General features: G+C 39.8%; 1 protein-coding gene across 1 annotated transcript in view; it reads right to left on the bottom strand.

Moving 5' to 3' along the window:
* Positions 1 to 8328: 8328 nt before the first annotated feature.
* Positions 8329 to 24278, bottom strand: part of LOC124020694 (collagen alpha-1(IX) chain-like) — a 53060-nt gene continuing 37110 nt past the window's right edge. Inside the window, 6 exon segments of the mRNA XM_046335943.1 lie at positions 8329 to 9775; positions 19723 to 19800; positions 19916 to 20104; positions 22354 to 22408; positions 22817 to 22836; positions 22839 to 22962. Coding sequence (XP_046191899.1) covers positions 9579 to 9775; positions 19723 to 19800; positions 19916 to 20104; positions 22354 to 22408; positions 22817 to 22836; positions 22839 to 22962 — 663 coding nt within the window. The 3' untranslated portion in view covers positions 8329 to 9578.

The following is a 24278-nucleotide window of genomic DNA, read 5'->3' as shown; positions in this document are numbered from 1 at the left end:
GAGACCTTAAATTACTTTGTTTCTTTAAATAATACTGTCGGGAGAAAACATTTTCTTCATGATTTAATAATGCTTGTTTATGGGGACAGCTATGCACACGTTTGGGCTCATTTGATATTTTCGTTGTGTGTGTGTGTGAGCTGGTAAACAGACAGTCTGAAATGTGTGTGTTTGTGTATGACTAATCAATATTCTTTGTGTGAACTGTTTATGCAAAGTGAAGGAGGATCATGTAACATGAAATATAGTTCTGAATATATATTTCATATATTAATATATATTTCCTCAATGAATTGGATATTTGTGAAACGTGTTAGAAGGAAGCTAGCTACATGATTTGATCCATTTACATAACATAATGAATATCTTGTCGTGTAATTCATTACTAGAGCTTTGTTTATGAATTTTATGAAGTTTTGAGAATGCTAAATATTCTGTGTTTCAAACACTACCAGTCAGATATATTGCATGATACTGTTGTAATTGTAAAGGGATGGTCTTGTATCAAAACAGAATACTGGGTTCCTCTCTCGTCACCCTACACTCTAGGTACTTTATGTGAGGCGTTACTCAGTGAGATCTCTCCACACACTATACACCTCAACATGCAGTGTTCATAACAGACTAATTGAGTAGCCTGCTAGATTGGGTTCTGAGTTCTGATATTATTCAACAGGTAACATCGCCTGACTGTTTGCCATATCTCAAGACAACCAGCACAACATGATCAAGGGTTAAACACTAGCTTAATGCCAACTGAATGTAGTTTGTGACGGCTTGGTCAAGTTGACATTTCTTCCATGTACAGTTTGTGTGTAAGTGTGTATATTATGCTAATGTCGTATCACCTCACGTTCACGTGAAGTTAGCCGCGAAGACTTCAATGTAGATTTCTTGCAGTCATACATGAAGTAGGAAGTAGGACAGTTTCCCTTTATCAATGGTCTTGTCTCCAAAGAGGGCAAACAAATACATGTCAAATACTACAGTGATTGATTGAAGTTGCCCAGTACAATGAAACCAATAGAATATGGTTGGATCGGAGAAGTTGTTACATCGCTGCTCTTTAGGCAACATGGTCTCATTAGAATATGTCAAAAAATAGTGCCATTTAACTACATAGGTATATGTCACTTCTGTGGACGTATTACTGATATGTCACTAAATTAGACGTCACTTATAATGACATATTAGCTACTTATATGTCACTATAACGTCGGCTTATGGGGTCAGATTCATGATGTGTCAGCTTTTATTGTTTACATGGGAGTACACAGCTGATTCCTCTATCAGAACTGTGTACATCAGTCTACATGGAGTATACAGCTGATTCCTCTATCAGAACTGTGTACATCAGTCTACATGGGAGTATACAGCTGATTCCTCTATCAGAACTGTGTACATCAGTCTACATGGAGTATACAGCTGATTCCTCTATCAGAACTGTGTTTACATCAGTCTGCATGGGAGTATACAGCTGATTCCTCCATCAGAACTGTGTGTACATCAGTCTACATGGGAGTATACAGCTGATTCCTCCATCAGAACTGTGTGTACATCAGTCTACATGGGAGTATACAGCTGATTCCTCCATCAGAACTGTGTGTACATCAGTCTACATGGAGTATACAGCTGATTCCTCTATCAGAACTGTGTACATCAGTCTACATGGAGTATACAGCTGATTCCTCCTGTACAGCTGATTCCTCCATCAGAACTGTGTGTACATCAGTCTACATGGAGTATACAGCTGATTCCTCCATCAGAACTGTGTGTACATCAGTCTACATGGGAGTATACAGCTGATTCCTCCATCAGAACTGTGTGTACATCAGTCTACATGGAGTATACAGCTGATTCTGATTCCTCCATCAGAACTGTGTGTACATCAGTCTACATGGAGTATCAGCTGATTCCTCTATCAGAATGGTCTACATGGGTGCTATGTGTATATTTAGATTGTGAAGCCATAATGATCTTTCTTATCTAATAACAACACTGCAATATTTTACTTCTGAGTTTTCTTTCTTTGTTTTCTTGGTGGGTCTTTACTTGAACTCTTGTTTTCTGAAAGTGTTTTTATTTTTTATTTTGACAATATCTGTACATTATGGCTCAGATACATATTTCTCCTCAACTGTTTGACCATGTAGCATTGTTTGTCACTGTATACATATACATTATGTTGGTGTGTTTTAAGACTGCAGTTATTTTGTTATTTATTTGTTGTGTTTCTGATTGGAAAGTAATAAGCTAAGAATGAAGGATGAAGGACATGAATGAAATATCTCTGTACTTCTCCAATGTTATCAGAGTGCTCTCTCTGTCACTCAGGCCTCAATTCAAAACAAACATGCCCTTAGGTGTTTCATTTTGACCCAGTGACCTAAAACCCGGTAAAAACACCCGGTAGACTGTCGTCATAGAGATCGATACGTGTTTCCAGACGCATTCAGTAGTTAAACAAAGGTACTATACAATAACTATATTGTTGTCGTCTCCTTAAACCGACCCTAGGCAGTACTGGATACATTGTGGGGAGGCAATCCGTCTGCCTTGGGAGCAGTACTGGATACATTGTGGGAGGCAATCCGTCTGCCTTGGGAGCAGTACTAGATACATTGTGGGAGGCAATCCGTCTGCCTTGGGAGCAGTACTGGATACATTGTGGGAGGCAATCCGTCTGCCTTGGGAGACTAATACTAATGTAGGTTTGAGTAGATCTGGACCCTCAAAGGCAATTATTTAAGTTGGAGAAAGTACGTAGGTGGAGCTGACACTTTGTGATGTTTAAATGGTCTCTTTTGCCTTCTTTTATCGGTCTAAGGCACTGCATCACAGTGCTTGAGGCGCCACTACAGTGCGGCACACATTGGTGCGGCTGGCTTCTGGGTTAAGCGAGCCGTGTGTCAAGAAGCAGTGCAGCTTGGCAGGGTTGTGTTTCGGAGGACGCATGGCTCTAGACCTTCACCTCTCCCGAGTCCATACCGGAGTTGCAGTGAAGTGATGGGACAAGCCTGTAACTACCAATTGGATATGACGAAATTGGGGTTAAAAAGGGGTCAAAAATTAAAAACAATGTCACACTCCTGCGCTCCCATTTCTTTGAGTTGGAGATTTTCTCTTAGTATTTCAGAGAATCAAATTGATCGAGGGTCTTTGAAGATAGCTTGGTGACAGTGGAGGCTGCTGAGGGGAAAACGGCTCATAATAATGTCTGGAACGGAATAAATGGAGTGGCATCAAACACATGGAAACCATGGAAACCATGGAAACCATGTGTTTGATGTATGAGACCGTCCTCCCCAATTAAGTTGCCACCAACCTCCTGTGCTTGGTGATATGTATGGCTCAGGTCATTATATGTCAATGAGGTAACAGCATATTCAACCCTTTGACTTTTACAGAAGACATTAGCTAATTGGTTAACAACATTGGGGCATTTCTTTATTTCCATGTCACACTGTTACTGCTTGCTCGTTTGGTTGGCATCTCAACGTGAACATTTTATGTGGCTCAGTGATACTGCCGGAAGTAAGACACAAAGGCTGCGTTTACTCAGGAAGTCCAATTCTGATTCTTTTGCCCAATTATTGGCAAAAGATCTTAGTGGTCAAAAGACCAATATTACAGCAAAATATCAGAATTGTCTGCCTGTGTAAACACAGCCATAGGCAGAATGACACAGAATATGGTGAGCTGTGTCTCGTGTCCTTACTTAATTTGTAAGTGGACAGGGCCCTCTAGTGTTCATTAGAAGATTGTTTGCTATACTGATTAATATTTTATTTCAAATAATGAATCCTCTGATGTGTTGTATTAACTTGTACTAATTTCCACATTCCAACACCCGTCCTTAGATGAATGATGATGGCTTGATGTGGTTAGTCTGTTAGCCTTGAAACCAAGCTGAGATGTATCCTTACACCATTGTGGATTTCAGGCTAGTAGTATGTTATGGTGTGTGTTTTCAGAGCAAACTCTCTTGAAGGAGATGGTGAAAGGTCCAATGCACCTGTTTTTATCTAAATATCAAATCATTTCTGGGTAACAATTAAGTACCTTACTGTGATTGTTTTCAATTAAAATGGTCAAAAAGAAACAAAAATAGCTTCTTAGCAAATAGACATTTCTCAAGGATGAATTTTGCTAAGACTATATACATATCTATATATATATATATTTGACTCCAGTGGGCCTTAACTTCATAGTCATGAATGGTTTTTGACTCCAGTGGGCCTTTACTTCATAGTCATGAATGGTTTTTGACTCCAGTGGGCCTTTACTTCATAGTCATGAATGGTTTTTGACTCCAGTGGGCCTTTACTTCATAGTCATGAATGGTTTTTGACTCCAGTGGGCCTTTACTTCATAGTCATGAATGGTTTTTATAATAATAATAATAATATGTTTTTGACTGCAGTGGGCCTTTACTTCATAGTCATGAATGGTTTTTGACTTTCAGTGGGCCTTTACTTCATAGTCATGAATGTTTTTCCTCTTGTTATGTTGAGTTGCAGAAGCATGTTGTAATAGATGTCATTTGAAAAAGAAATCAGCTTCAATGTTTATCCATTGAAGTAGATTGGTCAAGACAGTCATGGATGTTGTTTTTGCTCTTGTAACATCAAGATGACTGCCTTCGTATTGAAGCTGAAGTATCAGTACATTGTTGTACACTTTAAAAGCAGCTTCCAGTCTCAAATCAAGTCCATTTATACTCTGAACGGTTACCATGAGTTCTAGGTTCACCTGCTTGTCTGCTTCACTATGGGTTCACCTCTTGTTCTTCACTGATTGTCTGCTTGTCTGCTTCACTATGGGTTCACCTGATTGTCCTCTAGGTTCACCTGATTGTCTGCTTCGCTATGGGTTCACCTCTAGGTTCACCTGATTGTCTGCTTCGCTATATGGGTTCACCTGATTGTCTGCTTCGCTATGGGTTCACCTCTAGATTCACCTGATTGTCTCCTTCACTATGGGTTCACCTGATTGTCTGCTTCGCTATGGGTTCACCTCTAGATTCACCTGATTGTCTCCTTCACTATGGGTTCACCTGATTGTCTGCTTCGCTATGGGTTCAACTCTATGTTTACCTGCTTGTCTGCTTCGCTATGGGTTCAACTCTAGGGTCACCTGATTGTCTGCTTCAGTATGGGTTCACCTCTAGGTTCACCTGATTGTCTGCTTCACTATGGGTTCACCTCTAGGTTCACCTGATTGTCTGCTTCGCTATGGGTTCACCTCTATGTTCACCTGATTGTCTGCTTCGCTATGGGTTCACCTCTAGGTTCACCTGATTGTCTGCTTCGCTATGGGTTCACCTCTAGGTTCACCTGATTGTCTGCTTCGCTATGGGTTCACCTCTAGGTTCACCTAATTGTCTGCTTCGCTATGGGTTCACCTGCTTGTCTGCTTCAGTATGAGCGAACAGCTCTACTAGCACTACCTACCTGTGTTGGTGTCAACTCCATGACAATGCTCTCATTTCAGGAAGTAAACTGAAATGGATTTCAATGACAATACATTTGATTTGTTTACTTCCTGAACTGGGTGAATTTAAATGGGATTAGCCCCAACCCTGCTACCTAACCTTGTTGCCGTCGGGAAAACACCTCTACTGTGTCCATATTAGAACAGCCTCAGTCTCGTCAGGTGTGTCTGTCCTAATATGGACACCGTACAAACACTTCAAAAGCTTCATACAGAGAAGTTTGTTCAACTCAACAACCGATTCATTCTCACTGTTCTATTATGGTCATGGTTTTCTACACTTGTCAGTCGCCCCTCTGTGGAGAAGAAAACCTCTCCGTGTATTTAGTATTTTCTTTTAACGGCGTGTTTTATCTCATTATCTTGGTCATTTATGTACTTTGTTATTTGTGTTTGAGTGTGATAATTGTTATTTTAATTTGATGGTCTACCTCATCTGAGGCATACGGCTATACTGTACACATACTAGTTTAGTCAGCGTGATGTTACACTCTAGCCGTACCACTATCCTACTACACTGCTACTTTAAAGCTAACGGTTTAGATTTACCTCAAGACTAAAATGCTAAACGTAATGGATATGGATATAGATATAGCTTGAACCCAAGCTAGTCATCTTTTGTTGATAATTTATGAAAGCCTACACTTAGAAGTTGTGAACCACTGTTTGACCATATAATGGAGGTTGTACAGCAAGTTGAATATGTATGTAGGATAATGTTTTTCCAACAAATCTTTTGACTTTACAGCATTCTATGAAAACACTGTTGATTCTACACTGATTACTGATACCTGCCTTAAATCTGTACAACAATCATTTCTTACATTTCATGTGTTTATTTGCTTGTAATGACCTACTCATATTACACATTGGTGTGTCACTATCAAAATGTGAATACAATACGATATCTGGCTGATGTGAAGTTTCTAAATGAGAATATCTGCTTTCTTGGTGCTCCTTCAAATCAAATCAAATCAAATGTATTTATATAGCCCTTCGTACATCAGCTGATATCTCAAAGTGCTGTACAGAAACCCAGCCTAAAACCCCAAACAGCAAACAATGCATTATCCATAAAGAGACGGAGAAAAGTATAATTGGTGATTTGGATGATTATTGTCATCACATGTTTCTAGAAAGGCAGAATTGACTGAATGTTTCTCTGCTTCTCTCTGGTCAATTCCTTAATTAACTGTCACATATTTCTAGAAAGGTAGAATTGACTGAATGTTTCTCTGCTTCTCTCTGGTCAATTCCTTAATTAACTGTCACATGTTTGGATTATATGAAACTATGTTTTGAATACCAGATTGTCTATTATGTATGTCAATAAACTATTTCAAGAGCTTTTTAAGATATATTTTTTATATTCACTTCGAGGTTATGTTTTCTGAGAAGATACTGCTTATTCTGAGTATTCCAGCAGTAGATTTGAGTCCAATATTTAAAAAGTTGGAAATATATTTTAAAACTGAACGCAGCATTGCTTTATTTGGAGTGAAAAAGTCACAGAAAAAAAATACATTTCTAGATCCTCATAGATATTTGTACAAACTGTGACGTCACACTCAAATAGTATCCTCATCATCATATAATAAAATAGAAACAACTGACTTACTTTTCTCCATCTCTCCAAACCCTGAGAGTATTTCACATAGAAATAGAATCGCATTGGAATTGCCATTCTAGTGACTTCATTTCTATGGGTGGTGACATGGTACTCAACAGTGAACAGAACACTGTGAAGGGAATGTTCCATTCTAGTGACTTCATTTCTATGGGTGACATGGTACTCAACAGTGAACAGAATACTATGAAGGGAATATTACATTTATTTTCAAAATAATTATCTCTCAGAATCCTCCTCACACTGTACAATGAGAACAAACCTCACATTCAATCATTAGGATAGTTATTTTTGTAGGAAATATAATGAACCACAATTGCAAAGAATTTACAGAGATGTACAGCGCATATGGAAGGTCTGTCAGTCAGTGTGGCTTGGTGTCAGTCCTATCTTCTATCTCTTTATTTATGTTTCTAGAAGGAAAGCAGGGGCTGGAAATACCCCAGGTACTTTCTCTACAAACTGATATCTCTGTTTTACACCAGGTCTATCTTTGGTATATGATACTTCAATATAGAACATGATGCAGTACATTACATATACAAAAAAAAATACACTTGGGGCTAAAGGCAATCCTGGTATTGCTTTATGGTTTTACTTTATTGGGGAGGAATTAGCGTGATTTGATGTGGATGGAGCCGCTGCTGAAATCAACATGTTGGCTACAGTATACAGCTGTTTCAGTGAGATGAAAGGAGGAAAGGGAACAAATACAGCCAGATGGTTAATAAGGACAGGTGAATGTCTGGTGGTTAATAAGGACAGGTGAATGTCTGGTGGTTAATAAAGACAGGTGAATGTCTGGTGGTTAATAAGGATAGGTGAATGTCTGGTGGTTAATAAGGACAGGTATCTTTTGTCTGGTGGTTATTAAGGACAGGTGAATGTCTGGTGGTTAATAAGGACAGGTGAATGTCTGGTGGTTAATAAGGACAGGTGAATGTCTGGTGGTTAATAAGGATAGGTGAATGTCTGGTGGTTAATAAGGACAGGTATCTTTTGTCTGGTGGTTATTAAGGACAGGTGGTTGTCTGGTGGTTACTAAGGACAGGTGAATGTCTGGTGGTTATTAAGGACAGGTGATTTGTCTGGTGGTTATTAAGGACAGGTGAATTGTCTGTTGGTTATTAAGGACAGGTGATATCTGGTGGTTATTAAGGACAGGTGATTTGTCTGGTGGTTATTAAGGACAGGTGATTTGTCAGGTGATTTGTCTGGTGGTTATTAAGGACAGGGTATTTGTCTGGTGGTTATTAAGGACAGGTGAATTGTCTGGTGGTTATTAAGGACAGGTGATTTGTCTGGTGGTTATTAAGGACAGGGTATTTGTCTGGTGGTTATTAAGGACAGGTGATTTGTCTGGTGGTTATTAAGGACAGGGTTTTGTCTGGTGGTTATTAAGGACAGGTAGTTTGTCTGGTGGTTATTAAGGACAGGTAGTTTGTCTGGTGGTTATTAAGGACAGATGATGCTCTGGTGGTTATTAAGGACAGGTGATGGTCTGGTGGTTATTAAGGACAGGTACATTGTCTGGTGGTTATTAAGGACAGGGTATTTGTCTGGTGGTTATTAAGGACAGGTGAATTGTCTGGTGGTTATTAAGGACAGGTGATTTGTCTGGTGGTTATTAAGGACAGGGTTTTGTCTGGTGGTTATTAAGGACAGGTGATGCTCTGGTGGTTATTAAGGACAGGTGATGGTCTGGTGGTTATTAAGGACAGGTACATTGTCTGGTGGTTATTAAGGACAGGAGGATTGTCTGGTGGTTATTAAGGACAGGTGATGCTCTGGTGGTTATTAAGGACAGGTGATGGTCTGGTGGTTATTAAGGACAGGTGAATTGTCTGGTGGTTATTAAGGACAGGTGATGCTCTGGTGGTTATTAAGGACATCTAGGTTTACAGGGACGGTGGAATAAAAACAAATATCGTCTTCAAAACATTAATATCTTAAAATAGAGCACCCATTTCTGAAAACAACAAAAGAAAAAGAAAATCTGTCATGTAAAAAACTGTTACACGTCCAAACAGGTTCAGGATTATTATTGTTTTGCAACAAAATACTTAGTTTTGTTTCGCATTTGTGGAAGTGGAAGACTCCTTCATATCCGATAGAGATCTGGCTAGCACAGAACACTCTCACAAAACACTGCAGATACGTTAGAATGGACTCAACAGCAACAGCCTTCAGAGTAGAGAGGCTGTGAGGATGTTGTGTGCTCCCAGGGTTGGGGTGGGAGAACTGTCCATCTGCCATCTTAGTCTCTGTCTCTGTCTCTACCCCTCTCTGGGTGTTGGGCAGTGGAAGCTGGTGAAGGGGGGATAGGTCATAGTGATGGCTCTAATGGAATAAATGGAACAGAATCCAAGGTGTTTGAAACTTTTCCATTCATTCCATTATAGCCATTAGATCCAGTCCTCAGATTTAAAGTGACACCAGCCTCCACTGGGTGGTGGCTCTAGTTTCTAGTTCCCTCCGGGCCCTTGATGCTGGTGTCAATGTCCCCCGGTCTGAGGTTGCAGGACGATGGGTCGCAGTAGCCATTGGGGCCAGCATTACCAGGAGGCCCAGGTACACCAGCCTGGCCAGGAACACCTGGAGGTCCTCTCTCGCCGTCACGTCCCTCCTGGCCGTAACCAGGCTTTCCGGGCTCACCTGTAGAGTTAGAGTTCGAGAAGAGTTAGCTAAACCATCTTACACCAAAGTAGAACATACAGAACCTCAAAGACTCAAGACTAGAACCTCAAGGACTCAAAAGTAGAACATTCTAGAGACTCTAAGTCCAAAGGCGAGATCAATAAGGCTTCTGCTTGTGGCAAACATGTTACCAGAGTAACAATTACAGTTGAATGACTTGAATGAACATTCCAAAATGTTATGGTGAAACATTACAAACAGCTACTTTTTAAAAAGGATTACTGCAACTTTTTAGCCACAATATTCAAACTGAAATGACTTAGCTATTCCTACTAAATATTGTGTAAAGTCTACATGGCCACTTGATTATTTTTATAAAGCAGTTTAGACCTAAAACAGACACTTGTGTTCTCAGACCTTTTGCTAATGATAACGAACGGTTGCAGCCAAACACAAAACCAAATGGAATACAGTATGTTAGCAAACTCTTTCCTTGTTCAACTCACCTCAAGACTAGAATATCTACACCTCCAAGACTAGAACATTTAGAAACTCCAAGACCAAGACTAGAACATTTAGAAACTCCAAGACCAAGACTAGAACATTTAGAAACTCCAAGACCAAGAATAGAACATTTAGAAACTCCAAGACCAAGAATAGAACATTTAGAAACTTCAAGACCAAGACTAGAACATCTAATTCCGCCAATACCAAGACTAGAACATCTAATACCGCCAAGACCAAGATTAGAACATTTAGAAACTCCAAGACCAAGACTAGAACATTTAGAAACTCCAAGACCAAGACTAGAACATTTAGAAACTCCAAGACCAAGACTAGAACATTTAGAAACTCCAAGACCAAGAATAGAACATCTAATACCGCCAAGACCAAGACTAGAACATCTAATACCGCCAAGACCAAGAATAAAACATTCTCCAAGAAAATGTGAACATTTTACATTTTAGAATCATTCAGCAAACACTCTTATCCAGAGTGACTTACAATTAGTGCATTAAGATAGCTAGGTGAGACAACAACACATCACAATCATATCAAGTAGAACATTTGACCAAGACAGTGCTATTAAGAAGACCAAGACTAGAATATACTACAAACCTCCAAGACCAAGACTAGAATATCTACAACCTCCAAGACCAAGACTAGAATATCTACAACCTCCAAGACCAAGACTAGAATATCTACAACCTCCAAGACCAAGACTAGAATATCTACAACCTCCAAGACCAAGACTAGAATATCTACAACCAAGAGCAAGACTAGAATATCTACAACCTCCAAGACCAAGACTAGAATATCTACAACTCCAAGACCAAGACTAGAATATCTACAACCTCCAAGACCAAGACTAGAATATCTACAACCTCCAAGACCAAGACTAGAATATCTACAACCTCCAAGACCAAGACTAGAATATCTACAACCTCCAAGACCAAGACTAGAATATCTACAACCTCCAAGACCAAGACTAGAATATCTACAACCTCCAAGACTAGAATATCCACCAAGACCAAGACTAGAATATCTACAACCTCCAAGACCAAGACTAGAATATCTACAACCTCCAAGACCAAGACTAGAATATCTACAACCTCCAAGACCAAGACCAAGACTAGAATATCTACAACCTCCAAACCAAGAAGACCAAGACTAGAATATCTACAACCTCCAAGACCAAGACTAGAATATCTACAACCTCCAAGACCAAGACTAGAATATCTACAACCAAGACCAAGACTAGAATATCTACAACCTCCAAGACCAAGACTAGAATATCTCCAAGACAATCTCCAAGACCAAGACTAGAATATCTACAACCAAGACCAAACCTCCAAGACCAAGACTAGAATATCTACAACCTCCAAGACCAAGACTAGAATATCTACAACCTCCAAGACCAAGACTAGAATATCTACAACCTCCAAGACCAAGACTAGAATATCTACAACCTCCAAGACCAAGACTAGAATATCTACAACCTCCAAGACCAAGACTAGAATATCTACAACCAAGACCAAGACTAGAATATCTACAACCAAGACCAAGACTAGAATATCTACAACCAAGACCAAGACTAGAATATCTACAACCTCCAAGACCAAGACTAGAATATCTACAACCAAGACCAAGACTAGAATATCTACAACCAAGACCAAGACTAGAATATCTACAACCAAGACCAAGACTAGAATATCTACAACCTCCAAGACCAAGACTAGAATATCTACAACCTCCAAGACCAAGACTAGAATATCTACAACCTCCAAGACCAAGACTAGAATATCTACAACCTCCAAGACTAGAATATCTACAACCAAGACCAAGACTAGAATATCTACAACCTCCAAGACCAAGACTAGACTATCTACAACCTCCAAGACCAAGACTAGAATATCTACAACCTCCAAGACCAAGACTAGACTATCTACAACCTCCAAGACTAGAATATCTACAACCTCCAAGACCAAGACTAGAATATCTACAACCTCCAAGACTAGAATATCTACAACCTCCAAGACCAAGACTAGAATATCTACAACCTCCAAGACCAAGACTAGAATATCTACAACCAAGAGCAAGACTAGAATATCTACAACCTCCAAGACCAAGACTAGAATATCTACAACCTCCAAGACCAAGACTAGAATATCTACAACCTCCAAGACCAAGACTAGAATATCTACAACCTCCAAGACCAAGACTAGAATATCTACAACCTCCAAGACCAAGACTAGAATATCTACAACCAAGACCAAGACTAGAATATCTACAACCTCCAAGACCAAGACTAGAATATCTACAACCTCCAAGACCAAGACTAGAATATCTACAACCTCCAAGACCAAGACTAGAATATCTACAACCTCCAAGACCAAGACTAGAATATCTACAACCAAGACCAAGACTAGAATATCTACAACCTCCAAGACCAAGACTAGAATATCTACAACCTCCAAGACCAAGACTAGAATATCTACAACCAAGACCAAGACTAGAATATCTACAACCTCCAAGACCAAGACTAGAATATCTACAACCCAAGACCAAGACTAGAATATCTACAACCTCCAAGACCAAGACTAGAATATCTACAACCTCCAAGACCAAGACTAGAATATCTACAACCAAGACCAAGACTAGAATATCTACAACCTCAAGACCAAGACTAGAATATCTACAACCTCCACCTCCAAGACCAAGACTAGAATATCTACAACCTCCAAGACCAAGACAACCTCCAAGACCAAGACTAGAATATCTACAACCTCCAAGACCAAGACTAGAATATCTACAACCTCAAGACCAAGACTAGAATATCTACAACCTCCAAGACCAAGACTAGAATATCTACAACCTCCAAGACCAAGACTAGAATATCTACAACCAAGACCAAGACTAGAATATCTACAACCTCCAAGACCAAGACTAGAATATCTACAACCTCCAAGACCAAGACTAGAATATCTACAACCTCCAAGACCAAGACTAGAATATCTACAACCTCCAAGACCAAGACTAGAATATCTACAACCTCCAAGACCAAGACTAGAATATCTACAACCTCCAAGACCAAGACTAGAATATCTACAACCTCCAAGACCAAGACTAGAATATCTACAACCTCCAAGACCAAGACTAGAATATCTACAACCTCCAAGACTAGAATATCTACAACCTCCAAGACCAAGACTAGAATATCTACAACCCTAGAATATCTACAACCTCCAAGACCAAGACTAGAATATCTACAACCTCCAAGACCAAGACTAGAATATCTACAACCTCCAAGACCAAGACTAGAATATCTACAACCTCCAAGACCAAGACTAGAATATCTACAACCTCCAAGACCAAGACTAGAATATCTACAACCTCCAAGACCAAGACTAGAATATCTACAACCAAGACCAAGACTAGAATATCTACAACCCAAGACCAAGACTAGAATATCTACAACTCCAAGACCAAGACTAGAATATCTACAACCTCCAAGACCAAGACTAGAATATCTACAACCTCCAAGACCAAGACTAGAATATCTCTCCAAGACCAAGACTAGAATATCTACAACCTCCAAGACCAAGACTAGAATATCTACAACCTCCAAGACCAAGACTAGAATATCTACAACCTCCAAGACCAAGACTAGAATATCTACAACCTCCAAGACCAAGACTAGAATATCTACAACCTCCAAGACCAAGACTAGAATATCTACAACCCAAGACCAAGACTAGAATATCTACAACCTCCAAGACCAAGACTAGAATATCTACAACCAAGACCAAGACTAGAATATCTACAACCTCCAAGACCAAGACTAGAATATCTACAACCAAGACCAAGACTAGAATATCTACAACCTCCAAGACCAAGACTAGAATATCTACAACCTCCAAGACCAAGACTAGAATATCTACAACCTCCAAGACCAAGACTAGACTATCTACAACCTCCAAGACTAGAATATCTACAACCAAGACCAAGACTAGAATATCTACAACCTCCAAGACCAAGACTAGAATATCTACAACCTCCAAGACCAAGACTAGAATATCTACAACCTCCAAGACCAAGACTAGACTATCTACAACCTCCAAGACTAGAATATCTACAACCTCCAAGACCAAGACTAGAATATCTACAACCTCTAAGACCAAGACTAGAATATCTACAACCTCCAAGACCAAGACTAGAATATCTACAACCTCCAAGACCAAGACTAGAATATCTACAACCAAGACCAAGACTAGAATATCTACAACCTCCAAGACCAAGACTAGAATATCTACAACCTCCAAGACCAAGACTAGAATATCTACAACCTCCAAGACCAAGACTAGAATATCTACAACCTCCAAGACCAAGACTAGAATATCTACAACCTCCAAGACCAAGACTAGAATATCTACAACCAAGACCAAGACTAGAATATCTACAACCTCCAAGACCAAGACTAGAATATCTACAACCTCCAAGACCAAGACTAGAATATCTACAACCTCCAAGACCAAGACTAGAATATCTACAAACTAGAATATCTCCAAGACCAAGACTAGAATATCTACAACCAAGACCAAGACTAGAATATCTACAACCTCCAAGACCAAGACTAGAATATCTACAACCTCCAAGACCAAGACTAGAATATCTACAACCAAGACCAAGACTAGAATATCTACAACCTCCAAGACCAAGACTAGAATATCTACAACCAAGAGCAAGACTAGAATATCTACAACCTCCAAGACCAAGAATAGAATATCTACAACCTCCAGACCAAGACTAGAATATCTACAACCTCCAAGACCAAGACTAGAATATCTACAACCTCCAAGACCAAGACTAGAATATCTACAACCTCCAAGACTAGAATATCTACAACCTCCAAGACCAAGACTAGAATATCTACAACCTCCAAGACCAAGACTAGAATATCTACAACCTCCAAGACCAAGAAGACCTCCAAGACTAGAATATCTACAACCTCCAAGACCAAGACTAGAATATCTACAACCAAGACCAAGACTAGAATATCTACAACCTCCAAGACCAAGACTAGAATATCTACAACCTCCAAGACCAAGACTAGAATATCTACAACCTCCAAGACCAAGACTAGAATATCTACAACCTCCAAGACCAAGACTAGAATATCTACAACCTCCAAGACCAAGACTAGAATATCTACAACCTCCAAGACCAAGACTAGAATATCTACAACCTCCAAGACCAAGACTAGAATATCTACAACCTCCAAGACCAAGACTAGAATATCTACAACCTCCAAGACCAAGACTAGAATATCTACAACCTCCAAGACCAAGACTAGAATATCTACAACCTCCAAGACCAAGACTAGAATATCTACAACCTCCAAGACCAAGACTAGAATATCTACAACCTCCAAGACCAAGACTAGAATATCTACAACCTCCAAGACCAAGACTAGAATATCTACAACCTCCAAGACCAAGACTAGAATATCTACAACCTCCAAGACCAAGACTAGAATATCTACAACCTCCAAGACCAAGACTAGAATATCTACAACCTCCAAGACCAAGACTAGAATATCTACAACCTCCAAGACCAAGACTAGAATATCTACAACCTCCAAGACCAAGACTAGAATATCTACAACCAAGACAAGACTAGAATATCTACAACCAAGACCAAGACTAGAATATCTACAACCAAGAGCAAGAATATCTACAACCAAGACCAAGACTAGAATATCTACAACCTCCAAGACCAAGACTAGAATATCTACAACCTCCAAGACCAAGACTAGAATATCTACAACCTCCAAGACCAAGACTAGAATATCTACAACCTCCAAGACCAAGACTAGAATATCTACAACCTCCAAGACTAGAATATCTACAACCAAGACCAAGACCTACAACCTCCAAGACCAAGACTAGAATATCTACAACCTCCAAGACCAAGACTAGAATATCTACAACCTCCAAGACCAAGACTAGAATATCTACAACCTCCAAGACTAGAATATCTACAACCTCCAAGACCAAGACTAGAATATCTACAACCTCTAAGACCAAGACTAGAATATCTACAACCTCCAAGACCAAGACTAGAATATCTACAACCTCCAAGACCAAGACTAGAATATCTACAACCAAGAGCAAGACTAGAATATCTACAACCTCCAAGACCAAGACTAGAATATCTACAACCTCCAAGACCAAGACTAGAATATCTACAACCTCCAAGACCAAGACTAGAATATCTACAACCTCCAAGACCAAGACTAGAATATCTACAACCTCCAAGACCAAGACTAGAATATCTACAACCAAGACCAAGACTAGAATATCTACAACCTCCAAGACCAAGACTAGAATATCTACAACCTCCAAGACCAAGACTAGAACATCTACAACCTCCAAGACCAAGACTAGAATATCTACAACCTCCAAGACCAAGACTAGAATATCTACAACCAAGACCAAGACTAGAATATCTACAACCTCCAAGACCAAGACTAGAATATCTACAACCTCCAAGACCAAGACTAGAATATCTACAACCAAGACCAAGACTAGAATATCTACAACCTCCAAGACCAAGACTAGAATATCTACAACCAAGAGCAAGACTAGAATATCTACAACCTCCAAGACCAAGAATAGAATATCTACAACCTCCAAGACCAAGACTAGAATATCTACAACCTCCAAGACCAAGACTAGAATATCTACAACCTCCAAGACCAAGACTAGAATATCTACAACCTCCAAGACTAGAGACCAAGACTAGAATATCTACAACCTCCAAGACCAAGACTAGAATATCTACAACCTCCAAGACCAAGACTAGAATATCTACCACCTCCAAGACTAGAATATCTACAACCTCCAAGACCAAGACTAGAATATCTACAACCAAGACCAAGACTAGAATATCTACAACCTCCAAGACCAAGACTAGAATATCTACAACCTCCAAGACCAAGACTAGAATATCTACAACCTCCAAGACCAAGACTAGAATATCTACAACCTCCAAGACCAAGACTAGAATATCTACAACCTCCAAGACCAAGACTAGAATATCTACAACCTCCAAGACCAAGACTAGAATATCTACAACCTCCAAGACCAAGACTAGAATATCTACAACCTCCAAGACCAAGACTAGAATATCTACAACCTCCAAGACCAAGACTAGAATATCTACAACCTCCAAGACCAAGACTAGAATATCTACAACCTCCAAGACCAAGACTAGAATATCTACAACCTCCAAGACCAAGACTAGAATATCTACAATCTCCAAGACCAAGACTAGAATATCTACAACCAAGAGCAAGACTAGAATATCTACAACCTCCAAGACCAAGACTAGAATATCTACAACCTCCAAGACCAAGACTAGAATATCTACAACCTCCAAGACCAAGACTAGAATATCTACAACCTCCAAGACCAAGACTAGAATATCTACAACCAAGACCAAGACTAGAATATCTACAACCTCCAAGACCAAGAATATCTACAACCAAGACCAAGACTAGAATATCTACAACCTCCAAGACCAAGACTAGAATATCTACAACCTCCAAGACCAAGACTAGAATATCTACAACCAAGACCAAGACTAGAATATCTACAACCTCCAAGACCAAGACTAGAATATCTACAACCTCCAAGACCAAGACTAGAATATCTACAACCTCCAAGACCAAGACTAGAATATCTACAACCTCCAAGACCAAGACTAGAATATCTACAACCTCCAAGACCAAGACTAGACTATCTACAACCTCCAAGACCAAGACTAGAATATCTACAACCTCCAAGACTAGAATATCTACAACCTCCAAGACTAGAATATCTACAACCAAGAGCAAGACTAGAATATCTACAACCTCCAAGACCAAGACTAGAATATCTACAACCTCCAAGACCAAGACTAGAATATCTACAACCTCCAAGACCAAGACTAGACTATCTACAACCTCCAAGACCAAGACTAGAATATCTACAACCTCCAAGACTAGAATATCTACAACCTCCAAGACTAGAATATCTACAACCAAGAGCAAGACTAGAATATCTACAACCTCCAAGACCAAGACTAGAATATCTACAACCTCCAAGACCAAGACTAGACTATCTACAACCTCCAAGACCAAGACTAGAATATCTACAACCTCCAAGACTAGAATATCTACAACCTCCAAGACTAGAATATCTACAACCAAGAGCAAGACTAGAATATCTACAACCTCCAAGACCAAGACTAGAATATCTACAACCTCCAAGACCAAGACTAGACTATCTACAACCTCCAAGACCAAGACTAGAATATCTACAACCTCCAAGACTAGAATATCTACAACCTCCAAGACTAGAATATCTACAACCAAGAGCAAGACTAGAATATCTACAACCTCCAAGACTAGAATATCTACAACCTCCAAGACTAGAATATCTACAACCAAGAGCAAGACTAGAATATCTACAACCTCCAAGACTAGAATATCTACAACCTCCAAGACTATAATATCTACAACCAAGACCAAGACTAGAATATCTACAACCTCCAAGACTAGAATATCTACAACCTCCAAGACTAGAATATCTACAACCAAGACCAAGACTAGAATATCTACAACCAAGACCAAGACTAGAATATCTACAACCTCCAAGACCAAGACTAGAACATCTACAACCAAGACCAAGACTAGAATATCTACAACCAAGACCAAGACTAGAATATCTACAACCAAGACCAAGACTAGAATATCTACAACCTCCAAGACCAAGACTAGAATATCTACAACCTCCAAGACCAAGACTAGAATATCTACAACCTCCAAGACCAAGACTAGAATATCTACAACCTCCAAGACCAAGACTAGAATATCTACAACCAAGACCAAGACTAGAATATCTACAACCTCCAAGACCAAGACTAGAATATCTACAACCAAGACCAAGACTAGAATATCTACCACCTCCAAGACCAAGACTAGAATATCTACAACCAAGACCAAGACTAGAATATCTACAACCTCCAAGACCAAGACTAGAATATCTACAACCAAGACCAAGACTAGAATATCTACAACCTCCAAGACCAAGACTAGCATATATACAACCTCCAAGACCAAGACTAGAATATCTACAACCAAGACCAAGACTAGGATATCTACAACCAAGACCAAGACTAGCATATCTACAACCTCCAAGACCAAGACTAGAATATCTACAACCAAGACCAAGACTAGGATATCTACAACCAAGACCAAGACTAGCATATCTACAACCTCCAAGACCAAGACTAGAATATCTACAACCAAGACCAAGACTAGGATATCTACAACCAAGACCAAGACTAGGATTAGAACATAAAGAAAAAGTAAGCTACTGATGGTTCACTTCTCCATGGGGATCAAGGTCGATGTCACTCACCTGGTAGACCGGGAGGTCCTGGCTGGCCCTTGGCCCCTCGCACCGTGGGACCTCGGTCTCCTCTGTCGCCCAATTCACCTGCACCACACAGCATGTTAATTACAAGGGTTATTCTAAAACTCCTTTGGGTACATGAGCTGAATTTTGCTTTCAAATGTTCAAATAACAGTAACATTAAAAATCCTCTCCCCACCTTTGGGTCCTTTGAGTCCTAGGAGTCCTGGAGGTCCTTTGAGGCCAGGCAGTCCTCTTGCTCCAGCCTGCCCAGGGAAGCCACTGTCCCCTGGGGGTCCGGCAGGACCAGGAGGCCCTGGCTTACCAGGCAGGCCCGCTGCTCCAGACTCCGGCCTCCTTAGACTGGCAGCCAACTGGGCTAGTTGCTCTGTTGGAGCAAGAGGAATGGGAATGATGAGCAAACAATTAATCAATCAAATGTATTAAAGGCCCAGTGCAGTCCAAAATGTGATTTCCTTTGTTTTATATATATTTCCACACTTTAATATTGGAATAATACTGTGAAATTGTGAAAATTAGGATAATTCCCTTTTAGTGTAGGGGCTGTTTGAAAAGACCGCCTAAGATTTCTGCCTCTTTTGGTGGGATGGCGTTTTGGCCTGCCTGGTGACATTACCAGGTGATAAATCAGTTAATAGACCAATAAGAAAGAGAATTCCAAACCTCTCTGCCAATAACAGCTAGTTTTCAGTTTCCCCTCCCCACTTAGACCACTCCCAGACAGTGTTAGCAAAATTCTTGCTTGAGAAATGTCTCTTTGCTAAATTTATTGTTGACCGTTTCAATTTAAAACAATCACAATAAGGTACTCAATTGTTTTCACAGAAATGATTTGTTATTGAGATGAAAATGGAACTTTAATGAAGGCCTTTTTATAAATGTTATAAAAATTGTAGTCCTCCTTATTCTTACACATTCAAGTCTGCCTCGGTAAATTGAGCAGAGTGAAAATACTTATCGGAAAACATCCAACTCTACGGGATTGGTGTCCCTTAACCAGGACAGTTGTTGCTCAATATGTGATAATGTGACTAGAAAACATTGTATACAACAGCCAACTATCCGGGACAAAGACATGTCTTATAAGGGCAGAAAGCTTAAATTATTGTTAACTAACTGCAGTGTCCAATTTACAGTAGCTATTACACACAAAACATACCATGCTACTGTTTGAAGATAGCGCACAACAACAAAACACTTTTATCACGGCTGGTGATTTGATACATTCACCTCTGAAGGTATAAATCATGTACATACATTCAGTAATCTTGCTCTGATTTGTCATCCTGAGGGTCCCAGAGATAAAATGTAGTGTCATTTTTTAAATATTTAAATGTAGGAACTGGGATCTATAGTTTGACCCCACTAATGTCTCTGGCTCCACAACCACCCCGCTTGGCCCTCGAGATCCATCATGATCTAGATCCATCATGTATAACATTCCTGGGAGTGTTAAGCTTTAATATTTTATTACCATAGAATGTTTGTATGTTCTCTATAGTTATGTACTTGAAAATGTATAAATTGACCAATTCGGCACATTTGGGCAAACTCCTGGCAGACTTGATGCAAAATATTGTGTAGTGAGGTAATTGTTCTCTGGATCAGTCTGACACTTTGCAAACACACTGCTGCCATCTTGTGGACAGAATCTAAATTACACCTAGGATCCTACCTTAATGTATGGCCTTTCACTTGCATTTCAAAGATGATGGAACACAAAAATAAATAGAAAATGCACGTTGTTTTTATTATATTATCTTTTACCAGATCTAATTGTTTTATATTCTCCTACATTAATTTCACATTTCCACACACTTCAAAGTGTTAATTTTCAAATGTTATCAAGAATATGCATATCCTTGCTTCAGGTCCTGAGCTACAGGCAGTTAGATTTGGGTCATTTGAGGTGAAAATTTAAAAAAAGGGTACGATCCTTAAGAAACTGAAAAATATATATGTGTATTTATGGTGCCAAGAGTTCAACATAAAACTCCTAAGGCTTTTGGCTTGGTATTTTACACTCCAAATTCCAGTCTTTGTTTTTCTGCTTTTAGCAAAAGTGCAGGTCCTCTGGAGGTGAAATACATTTTTCAGCACATTGGGTATAAAAAAGTAATGAGTTTAGGAGGAGAGTAGTGGTAGTGGGAGGAGGGGGTGGGATACTGTAAGAGGGCCCAGGGAGAGAGACAAAAAAAACAGGCTGCCACTTCAGCATTTCTGGGGTTCAGGAGTCTGTTATCCATCAAACTAACAAAGGTTGAAGCGTATTTATGATGGGTTTTTTCTGCTTCCCTCTCTTCAAACTGTCAAGTCAGATATGCTATATCCCCCAAACTCAACTCTGGACCTCGAAGCCAGTTCTACTGCATTTCTTCATTGTTCCCCTCTAATCCGGGACTGATTTAGACCTGGGACACTGGCTGTGTACAATTCATTATTGGGTAGGACAGAAAAGCAGCAGGCTCCGGACCTCATAGGGTCAGAGTTGAATACCCCTGGTCTATAGTATAAACAATGAGGTTGGGGATATTACAGAGTGTTTATACTTAAAGGTAGAGTGGGATACATTGATTTTAAAGAAACTGAAGGAATGACAGTGTGCAATATTCTTACCTTGCATAACTCTCATGCAGACTTGTCTGATGTGTTGATCGCTTGGTTCTTTACCCTGAAGGATAACATAACAAAAGGTTTATGATGAGAAAACAGCTTTAATAAACATAGATTTAGCTTCTGAAATGCATTATGTAAGCCCTAGTTGTGTTATGCTGGATACACTGGAAAACTGTTGTCCATGGCCTAAGGTCCAGGAGGGAAAGGCCTAGCAGTAAGTTAGTACATTTGTAAGTAAGTAAGAATGTAAATAAGTTAGCATGTATGTAGGTTAGTAACTAAGTATGTAAGTAGGTATGTACGTACATAAGTAAGTAAGTAAGTACTATGTAAGTGAGTTTGTAGGTATATAAGTAAGCACGTAAGTTAATTAGTAAGTAAGTATGTAAGTTAGTAAGTTTGTAAGTAAGTTCAGGTATATAGTCTTCAAAGTTTTGGGTGGAGGTGGTTTGGGGGTACCTACCGCCGGTCCCTGTGACCCCTGATTCCTGGTGCGCCCCTGTTGCCCTGCATGCCACGTGGTCCAGAAGTACCAGCTGGGCCCTCGATGCCAGGCTGCCCTCTGCTACCCTCTGGCCCTCTGTTACCAGGCTCTCCTGGGTTTCCAACCTGGAGACAGAGAGGGGATAACTGGATCAGAACAACATTACATGGGTGGTATTGAGCTCAATGAAGACTTCTGAGTTCCGGGGTGCTGGGGAGCCAGCCATGGAATAAACTAACATCTGTTTTTATCTGGAACAAGAAAAACCCGGAAGATTGTATTGCGGAGATGTCGTCTCGTTTTGGATGACAGAAACCCCTGATGTTACAGGCATGAAATGGATGACCTTGGAGATCTCGTCCTGTGGCCCGACCTCCTTAGCTGTCTTACTCTGCTCAAAACTTGCATTAGCTGAGCCTGTTTCCAAATACACTTCAGGCTTCATTCATTAGCTGAGCCTGTTTCCAAATACACTTCAGGCTTCATTCATTAGCTGAGCCTGTTTCCAAATACACTTCAGGCTTCATTCATTAACTGAGCCTGTTACCAAATACACTTCAGGCTTCATTCATTAGCTGAGCATGTTTCCAAATACACTTCAGGCTTCATTCATTAGCTGAGCCTGTTTCCAAATACACTTCAGGCTTCATTCATTAGCTGAGCCTGTTTCCAAATACACTTCAGGCTTCATTCATTAGCTGAGCCTGTTTCCAAATACACTTCAGGCATCATTCATTAGCTGAGCCTGTTTCCAAATACACTTCAAGCTACATTCATTAGCTGAGCCTGTTTCCAAATACACTTCAGGCATCATTCATTAGCTGAGCCTGTTTCCAAATACACTTCAAGCTACACATTCATTAGCTGAGCCTGTTTCAAATACACTCCAGCTTCATTCATTAGCTGAGCCTGTTTCCAAATACACTTCAGGCTTCATTCATTAGCTGAGCCTGTTTCCAAATACACTTCAGGCTTCATTCATTAGCTGAGCCTGTTTCCAAATACACTTCAGGCTTCATTCATTAGCTGAGCCTGTTTCCAAATACACTTCAAGCTACATTCATTAGCTGAGCCTGTTTCCAAATACACTTCAGGCATCATTCATTAGCTGAGCCTGTTTCCAAATACACTTCAGGCTTCATTCATTAGCTGAGCCTGTTTCCAAATACACTTCAGGCTTCATTCATTAGCTGAGCCTGTTTCCAAATACACTTCAGGCTTCATTCATTAACTGAGCCTGTTACCAAATACACTTCAGGCTTCATTCATTAGCTGAGCCTGTTTCCAAATACACTTCAGGCTTCATTCATTAGCTGAGCCTGTTTCCAAATACACTTCAGGCTTCATTCATTAGCTGAGCCTGTTTCCAAATACACTTCAGGCTTCATTCATTAGCTGAGCCTGTTTCCAAATACACTTCAGGCATCATTCATTAGCTGAG

This window comes from Oncorhynchus gorbuscha, unplaced genomic scaffold, assembly GCF_021184085.1.
Source record: "Oncorhynchus gorbuscha isolate QuinsamMale2020 ecotype Even-year unplaced genomic scaffold, OgorEven_v1.0 Un_scaffold_877, whole genome shotgun sequence".
Classification (NCBI taxonomy): domain Eukaryota; kingdom Metazoa; phylum Chordata; class Actinopteri; order Salmoniformes; family Salmonidae; genus Oncorhynchus; species Oncorhynchus gorbuscha.
Note: the sequence above shows the minus strand (reverse complement) of the source record. Positions and strands in the feature narration are given on the sequence as shown.